This window comes from Oryx dammah, unplaced genomic scaffold (assembly GCF_014754425.2).
Source record: "Oryx dammah isolate SB20612 unplaced genomic scaffold, SCBI_Odam_1.1 HiC_scaffold_13, whole genome shotgun sequence".
NCBI classification, from domain to species: domain Eukaryota; kingdom Metazoa; phylum Chordata; class Mammalia; order Artiodactyla; family Bovidae; genus Oryx; species Oryx dammah.
Window position 1 is genome coordinate 63,323,675 of NW_024070197.1, and position 9,054 is coordinate 63,332,728.

Genomic DNA, 9,054 nt, shown 5'->3' on the forward strand with positions numbered 1-9,054 from the left:
GCGGGCTCTTGTCGCCGCGGCCGGGCTCCTGGGCGCCGTCGGCCCGGGCGGCGCTGGCGGGGCCGTGGCGGCGCGGGCCGCCGCTCTGAATGTGGGACACGGCCTCCGCGGCCTGCACGTCGGGCGGTGCGAAGCGCGCGAGCACGCGCAGCAGCGCCTGGGCCGTGTGCTCCCGCGTGTCGTCGTCGCTGTAGTCCGACACGCGGCACTCATACACGCCCTCGTCCTGCCGCCGCACGGCCGACAGCCGCAGCCGGTGCGAGATGTCGTTGCCCTGCACGCGCACGGTCTGCAAGAGAGCGGGGCTTCGGTCAGGGCCCGGGGCGGGCAGGCCGGCGCCTTGCCCTTGGGGCCTTCACATCCGCTCCCACCAACACTCCTTCATTCCAGAGCCCGGAGGGCCGAGGTGGTGTCCGAGGGAGAGGCGCTCTGCCCTCACAGTGCAGATACCTGCTCCCAGCTCCAGCCCTTCTCAGCGAGCGCTCTGCCCTCGCTGGGAGGCAGTGGATGCAGAGGCCGCTGCCGCACCCACTGGGTCCCTGCTGCCTAGGAACTTGCCTCTCGGCGGCAGCATGGAGCGGCAGACAAAGCTCAGCTCCCTGAGAGCTGCTGGAGATGCCGGGGAGCAACCGCTCTGTGGCCCTCACCAAGCTCCCAGGGAACCTCGCCTCCGAACCAAGCACAGGAGGCCCTGGTCATCCCCACGCCGTGACCCCTCCATCTCCAGCGGGGAAGGCTTGGCGCATGTCCTCCCCAACCCTGGCAAGACTCCTCCCCTCCACCGCAACTCCAAGCCAGCCCACAGCGCCCGGCACCGCGACCCGCAACCCAGGCGGAGCGGAGGGCTGCCGCGGAGGGCACCGCCGGGGCTTGGGCTGCGTGCGGGGTGGGAGTGGGGCCCACAGCCCTGAGCCAGGAGCTATGGCAAGGAGCCTGCAGGAGAGCTTTACAGGCAAGCGTACAGAGGAAGGAGATCCAGGCCTGGGACCCTTGATTTACGCAAAAGAGAACCCGATCCACGACCGGCGACAGATGGCGCACGGACACGCCAAGCGGCCGACAATGCCAGGCTGTGAGCTGGGCCCTATACCGCACCGCCAAGGAGCCTTTCTAAGAGGGAGGAGGCTGCGGGGCGCAAAGCGGCCGGAAGGGGTCTCCCGCGGCCCACGCTGGGCTCCACACTTACGCTGATTTTAGTCGCATCCTTATTTGTTACCTAAAATGCAAAGAGGGAGAGAGAGACATTAGGCTGTTGGCCTTCAGGCTCAGAGAACTCAGACGCACCTCCTGCGAGAGGATCCTCCGCAGGCGGGCTGAGACTCGAAACCGCTCGGGATGTAGCCACGGCGGAGGGCAGGAAGAACATTGAGATTTTCGGGAGTTTTATCCGGAAGGAAGCAGGGCTTGGAGCTAGTATGGCGCCCAGCCAAGGAGGGGCTGCCGGAGCACCCCTGCCAGCCAAGGAAGGGAGGCGGGATCGCCTCCCGGGTGGGAGAGAAGACCCATTTCCCTCCGGAGGAGCATCCCCATTCCCTGTGGTGTTTCCCTAACCCCCTTGGAAAGCTGGATGGACAGGACCCGATGGGAGATGTGAGCAAAGGGTGGGACTCTGGGTAGAGCGAAGGTAGGCGGTGTGTGTGTGCGGTGTGTGTGTGTGTGTGTGTGTGTGTGCGCGCGCGCGGCGCGAGGGGAGGTGTGTGTGTGTGTGAGAGAGACAGAGCTAGAGACTGTTTAAGAGGCAGATGGGCAGAGGGGGAAGTCCCTCTGACCCTGCAGCGGCTGGAGGTAACCTGTACAGCGTGCTCCGCCAGCCTCTGGAACCCAGCCCGGAGGAGCTTAGCTGCTTGGCCGTGTGCTTTGGGGACCTCAGAGTGGCAGAGGACAGGGAAAGCCCGGCCCCAGCAAGCAGTCTTCTTTCAACACCCGGCACCCATCACCCTCTGGACCGGTAGCTGGCAAGAGCGGGCAAACTGGATGAGGGGTAGCTTCCTAGGGCTAGGCGTGGAGTTCGGGGGAGGTTTCCGTGAAGGGAATGCAAATGCCTAGAGGATAACAACCGCTGTTGTTGAAGCTGCTGTGAGGACGGGGACAGGAGGAGATGGGTGGCACCACGGGGCGGCGCCCTGCCTGCCTCACCCGGGTCACCCCAGGCGCCGCGCGGGCGGCCAGTTACCTTGCTCCGGGCGCCGGGCACGCTGAGCGCCAGCTCGTGCAGCAGCTCTCGGGGAGGCTCCTTGAGATACCACCACTGAATCTCCAGCGAGTACGAGGTGGCTCCACTGGCCCGGAAGGCGCAGGGCATTTCGATGTCGTCTCCCTCACGTACGGTCACATCTTTGGGGACTTCGGTGAATGTCGCTGGGGGCGGGGGAGAGAGAGGCGTGACCAGCTGTGGGGCTGAGGCCCGGGGCCACCCCGGCTCGCTGGGCCGTGCGCTTCCTACCCTCCAGCTGCTCGCGCGGCCCAGGCACTGGCCAAGTCCGGTCGAGCAGCTGCCGGGCCGCTGCAGAGACCGGCTGCCGCTGCAGGCCGCTTCCCTCCAGTCCGGGCGGGGCGGCGGGGGGCGGCTCACGCTTCTTCCCCGCGCCCGGCCGCGCTGGGGCGCGCCAACTCCCGGCGCCCCACGAGCCGCCTGGCCGCAGCTGGAGCCCGGGTCCGGCTCCGAAGGACCTGGGCGCGGGCGCCACTGATGCCGCGACCTTTCGCCGCTCTCCACCCCCTACCGCACCGGGCAGTAGCTGCACACCAGGATCGCAGGAGACTGTGAAGCCTTCCCCATTCGCTTCCTCCGCCTCTTTCTCCGCTGCGGCCAGGACGGGCTGGCTTTGGCGGCCCCGGCGAGCACCCCTGAGACCCCAGCGGCAGCAAAGTTCCCGCTCTCACCCTCGGCCACGAAGAGCAGCAGGGCGCGCAGCACCAGCGGCGGCAGGTATCTGGGAGCGCAGAGCCGGTTCCTCTGTTCCATCTCCCGCAGGGGGCGCGGCGGCGACGGGGACCCAGGCTCGGAGAGGCGGCTGTGGCGGCGGCGCGGGCTCGGATCCGGTCGGACTCGGGCTAGGACGCCTTCGAGCCTGCCATGGCCCCGCGCGGCGCCCCCTCCCCCGGCCGCCGGCGGCCGCCAATCAGTCCAGCTCCCTAGCCGGCTCGCCAGGCGCGGCTCCGGCGGGGGGCGCTGCTCCGGGAGCGCGGAACGCGAGGTCCCGCCGGGAGGCTCCTGGCAGTCAGTCCGTGCTTCCTTTTGTCCGGTCGTCCGCCGGACTCTGGGGACCCGCAATTCAGTTTCTGCCCGGCGGGCCGGTCGGGGGCCTGGCCGCGCCGGGACCCATCCCTGGCCAGGAGAGCGCGCGCCTCGCAGCCCCGAGCTTCTGCCTGCCGCTCTCCTGCTGCTGCGGCTCCGGACCGCCGCCTCCTACGGCGGCCGCTCCGCTCTCCCGCTGCCGCCTCCGCTGGTCCCTGCTCGGCTCTTTGCGCAGGGCGAGTGGGCGCTCAGTCGTGGCGCGCAGACCTGGCGTCCGACCCAGCGCAGCGCCGGGAGAGCGGGTCCGGCGTGGCGGCCCCAGAGCCGGAGGGGCGGGAGAGGAGGGGGAAGGGAAGGGGAGGGGGCGGTCAGCGGCTGGGCGCCGGGCCGCCTCCAGCGCCGCATCACCCGCGCTCTCCCCCCCCAACCCTTCTTCTCTCCCCTTCTTTGCTCTGCCACAGCCAGCGCCGCCCCCGCCCCGGAGCGCTCCCCACGCCCCGCCCGGTCGCCTGGAGGGACCGCCAGTCTCGGGCTGGAGCGCAGCCCCGCCCCGCCCCCGCTTGGGCTGGGGGTCTTCCCACCCCAACTCTCCCTTGTTTCTTCTCCATCTCCGTCTCCCGAGACTGCCGCTTAGCATCCCTGTGCCCCGCGGGGCCCGAGGCCCTCTCCGCAGACCCCCGCCCTCAACTTCTTACCCCGGTTTGGACAAAAAGCTGCCCCGCTCTTTGTCCCCGGCCCAGGCCATGGGCGGGCTGGGGCGCGGGAGGGTGGGCCCCGCGGGCCCAGGAGCAGGGTGGAGCGCCGCGCGGGGCCGGGGCTGGGGCCGGTGCGGGCGGCCACGCCGGAGTCTGCAGCGTGCGAGCGAGAAGTGAGCGCTCGGCACCGGGCGAGCAGGTGCCCGAGGCGCCGAGAGCGCGAGAGCAAGCCGGAGCGGCGGCAGTGAGTGACGGCGGAGGCGGGGTGGGGCGGGGTGGCTGCGGAGCGCCCGGCACGACTCCAGGCCCAGGAGGGCTCCGAGCTGGGTGGGGTTCCTGCGCCTCGATCGTGGCCCTTGCGTCCCGCCTTGTTCTTCATGGGTCGCAGCCCTCGCTTTACCCGGTGCCCGGCGGGATCCCCAAGAGGAAGGAGGCAAAGGGCGGTTTCGGAGCCCATCCCTGGCTTCGCATCCCCCGAAACCCTGGACCTCTCAAAGCTTTCGCCCAGAGCCGCCTCCGTCCTCAGCCCTCTGCGGGAGAGCAGCCTGGCCCCTGAGGGAAAACATGGGGCACGCTTGTGGTTTGGAGGGACACACAGTTGTAGGGGCAAGTCCCACGCCTGCGCTCGGAGTCTCTTGCCTTCACCGAGGGAAACCAGGCAGCGGACTTCAGCGTCTCTGTTTCCACCCCCGATCCCTAACCGCTTAGTTCTGACCTGAGGTCGAGATGAGAGGAGCCCTGTGAATTCACGTGACTGCTGTCCCTATACCCCAGCCTCTCTGGAGGCTCCACCAGAGGGTTCCCCAAGAACCAAGGAGATGGAATAGGACCGGGCAGACACTTTCCATCAGCTGACTTTGGTCCAGGAAGCTGCAGGCCCTTTCTAAGCTAGGTCTTTGCCAGCTGGGTGCCCTGGGCAGGTCCATCTACCCCCTCCTAGGCCTGAGTTTCAGCATCTCATCTGTGGCCCAGGAGTTATTCCTGTGTCCTCAGGCCACTGTTGCTCATCTGTTGGGCCCTTGTTGGCCAAGGTTTCTGGCCAAGAAGGGAGGGATGTCTCAGGGCCTTCCTCTTCTTCCCACAGTTTCTCTCCAGGGGACCCAGAGAGGCGGTTGCCAGCTGCTTTCTGTCCTTTCAAGCCCCCACCCCCTGAGAGCTTTCCCTTAAAAATTCCACCTTCCTTTGGAAACCACCCTTGGATCCCTGAATATAAAACCCTACCAGGCCCATTGCTGTCCTCAACTTCGCAAGGGAGGGGGAGACTTGCACTATATTGCACAGGCTCGGGACGCTGGTGGGATTCTAGGAAACCGGGTTCATTTGGGGGCTGATTCCAGGCGGGGTTATGATGGCAGGAGCTAGCCTACTGTGCAGTGGCCTGCCTGGAGACGCAGCAGTCTCCTGTCCTGATACCATATCGAGGTGGAGGGCCAGTGATCAGGGAGGCACACGGGGAGGACTCCTGCAGCTACTGGAAGTTATGCCTCGCTTACCTTTAAGGTTGGTGAATCTTCTAAACCTGTACCACCTTGTGGGGGTAAGGTATTTCTTTCCCACCGCATAAATCAGTGTTACTATTAATAAGAATAATAGCTATACATTTTTACATACTCTTCATGTACCAGGCACTCTCCATGCATTAGCTGTCAACATGACAACCGAGCAGTCCTTCTCAAACAGAAATCAGATTACTCTTCCTCTGCTCAAAGCCCTGCAAATGGCTCCCTTTTCATTCAGGACAAACATCAGTGACCTTGCAATGACTGGCAGGGTCAAACCATCTGCCTCCCACCTCCACCTCCTCGGTCCTCGTCTCTTGCTTCCTGTCTTTTTCTTGGTCAGAATCCTCTGGCCACACTGGCCTCCTTCCTACAATGCCACCCCAGGTGTGCCCCCACCCACTGGGTGTGCCCCCACCCCAGGGCCTTTGCACCAGGTGTTTTCTCTGGCTGGAATACTCTTTCCTCAGTTACCTGGTTCTTCTGATTTTGTTAAGCAGTCACATCTCAGTGAGGCCCACTGGGGTCACAGTTTTAATATGCAACCTGCACTCCTCCATCCCTACCTCCATCACTCCCAGTCCCTGACTTTGTGCTTCTTTTTCTCCTTTCTTTAGCGCCAACTTCCTTCCAATACATGATCCAATATCCTTATTTATAATGGCACAGAGATCTGTAGAGTCTACACTCATTGATGTATCTCTAGCACCTAGAAGAGGGTCTGACATACAGTCGGTGCTCAGTAAATACTTGTGGAGTGAATGAATGGGCTCATTTAACCCCTATAATGGTGGGTACCTACTCCTGTGTGGTTGACTGATTTTACCCATCTTATTAGAAGTGTGGTACTGGAGCTCAGAGTGTTTGAGGAACTAGCCCACAGTCACACAGACAAGTAAGGCTTAAACCAGGTCTGTCTTCCTCTGAGGTCTTAATTTTAGCTCAAACAGCCCCACTCCAGATGAGACTGTGGTCCCGTACCTGGAATTGGTGTAGACAGCAAGGCTCCTCTGCCCTTGACTGCCGGCGCCTGGTGAGGCTGCTTTGCAGCTCTGTGCTGGGCGGGTCTGCTCTTCCCTCCTGTCTCCTAGACTGAGGCCACAGCTGCATCTTTCTTCTCTGTGTCTTTACCTCCAGGCTGGGTTTGACCCGTGCCTAGGGCTCTGTGGCTGTAGGAACCAGGAGCCCTGCCAGGAGTGTCCCAGAGGGGGCGGTGGCTCCTTTCCTGGCGCTTCCCTGGTGGGCAGGTCATGGCCTTCAGTCTCTTCGATCTAGCGTTTGCCAGGCAACAGCCCCCACCGTCCTGGCCGAAGCCTGGCCGGGCCCCCTCCTGCAGGGAAGCCAGTCCCTTCTCACTGAATCATGGTGGGCCACGGTCTCCACTGGAAGCCCTAAAGAAGGCATCTGTGACAAAGTGTGTATGTTGCTCCCCCAAAGGAAAACTGCTCTCTGGGGACCAGAGCCCCTCAGCCCTGCCAGCTGGCAGTGTCCCCTGGGCTTCCACAAAGATGCCCTGTTTAAGGAGAGCGTTGGCCACGTGAGATGAAACTGCCTTCCCATGGATGGACCTGTCAGAACGTTTCAGAAGTATTGCATGGCCAGTCCCGAGGGCTCATCAGTAGGCAGTGACAGCTGCCCTTTGGGCCTCCACGTTTTTCCCCTCCTCTCTGTGTCCACAGGCTCTGAAGTGCCTGCAGGGTCACTGTGTACAGGGGTCTGGAGATGAGCACGCCTGGCCCGCTGGTCCGGCTCTGCCTGGGGCCTGCTTGTGCCCATCGGCAGGTCTCCAAGTCATGCGCACCACCAGCACGTGCTGTTCTGATTGGGCTGCAAGTTGGGCCATGCAGCACTTGTCAATAGCAATTTGTGGATGAACTCAGCGGACTCTCAAAGGTGCTTCAACAATGCTATTTAGAAAGACTGCCCAGCCTCTCGTGAAAGCACCCTTAAATTATAGCCCTACGTAAATGTTTTTCCTGGAACTCACTTTCAAAATTTGCTTTAATGTTCACGTCCTCTTGGAGTTTTGGTTTCGGTATTCTTGTCTCCGCTGACCTTTCCTGTCCTCCTGAAACCACATCCAGCAACATTGATTTGGGGTAATGTGTTTTCATTTTAAGATGCAGCCCATCCATAAACTTTTCTATCAATAATCCTGGCCACACTCTGTGTACCCAACAGCTTAAAGGAAAAGATCAGATTTATGGGGACTTTCATTTTTGGCTGGTTTAGTCACTGACTTGCCGCTAGTATTGGGGATAGAGGCCAGATGTCCAGCCCCAGGGGACATCCCCTGAGGGCACAGCTCTGGCCAGCTGTGTCGGACGGAGGGCAGTGTGGGCAGCAGAGGCGGGCCCTCCCTGCACGCGGGGGTCTCTGTCCCAGGTGATGGGGGGATCGAGTGCCTGAGATGTGGGGGTGGCAGCTCCTCTTGCCCTGCATCCCGAGAGGAAGACCCTGGAGCTTCAGCCCCTGAATGGCACAGATACAAGGGAGGGTCCTCTGCTCTGGCAGGCCCCCTGGGGAGCTGAGCCGGCCCTTGCTCGTGTGCACGCCACAGTGGGCCTGGTGTGCAGTCTGCCTGTGCTGGGCCCGCAGCAGTAGGAGACCACCAGCTGTGAGGACCGCGGGTCTGGTCCATCCGTGTTGGATCAGTGTCCCCACGCTGGGCCCCTGGAGCCTGGGGCCGGTAGTCTGCTCGTCAGAGACAGGACTGCTGAGGCCGGGGACTGCCTGGAGAGGTGGACTAAGGGGAGCGACTCCAGACAGAGCCTGTGTCACCTCAAACATTCATTCAGCCAGCACGTCTGGAGGACCTCATCATGCATCTCACCGGCGCGTATCTGCAGGCACCACGCTGGGGTGCTCACAGTACCTGCCTACAGAGAAGCTGCAGTTCATTCCAGAAGGGAGCAGAGACGCACCCGCAAAGAGGAAACACAAGCTAGGCCTGATCAGCTCAGTCAGCGATGTGTGACATGCACCCCCCCACCCCACCCCTCACACACAGACACATATCGCGGTGGTCCTCGTGGTGGGGCAAGACGTGAAGCATCAGCCAGGCAGAGGCCAGGAGGGGAAGGGTGCTGGGGGCCAAGGCCAAGGTCAAGGTCAGGGGCCTGGTAGAGGGCAGGGGGTGCGAGTGAGGGGCTCAGGGGGCCTAGGGGGCAGCAGGTGGGGGCACAGGGGGGCTTGGAGCCACAGTAAGGGTTTCCATACCCAGAAGAGTGGGGCTCAGAGCCCGTGGGGTGCAGATCCAGCCCAGAGTGAGCCCAGCCCCGGCAGAGAGGTGGGCCCCACCTCGGAAGGTTCCCGAGCGTGGCTGAGCGTGGAGTAGGCATTTGATTGGCAGAGGCGGGGCCGGGTTCTGGGGGCCCAGCCCTGGGAAGAAACGCCTGTGCCGCTGGAGGCGCGCATCAGCATCCGGGGACAGAGAGGAGTCCAGAGTGACAGAGTCAGCAGGGAGAGGTGAGGGGAGGACGGGCTAACGCTCCGGGCTTGCGGGGACACGGAGGAGGCCCCACCCTGAAGGCAGTGTGGGGTGGGGGCAGGGAAGCGAGTTCTCAGGGAAGCAAGTGCCAGGCCGCAGACGGCTCCTTGTTTGGACGCGGCTCTAAGGAGA

The 9,054-nt window shown here is 63.2% G+C and overlaps 1 protein-coding gene across 1 annotated transcript in view; it reads right to left on the minus strand.

The window, feature by feature from the left end:
- The window catches only part of VSTM2B (V-set and transmembrane domain containing 2B), a 28,239-nt gene extending 25,274 nt beyond the window's left edge, over positions 1-2,965 (minus strand). The window contains exons 1-4 of the mRNA XM_040254143.1: positions 2,884-2,965; positions 2,174-2,358; positions 1,187-1,216; positions 18-289 (exon numbers count right to left, since the gene is read on the minus strand). Coding sequence (XP_040110077.1) covers positions 18-289; positions 1,187-1,216; positions 2,174-2,358; positions 2,884-2,965 — 569 coding nt within the window. The remainder of the gene's footprint in view (positions 1-17; positions 290-1,186; positions 1,217-2,173; positions 2,359-2,883) is intronic.
- Positions 2,966-9,054: the final 6,089 nt, after the last annotated feature.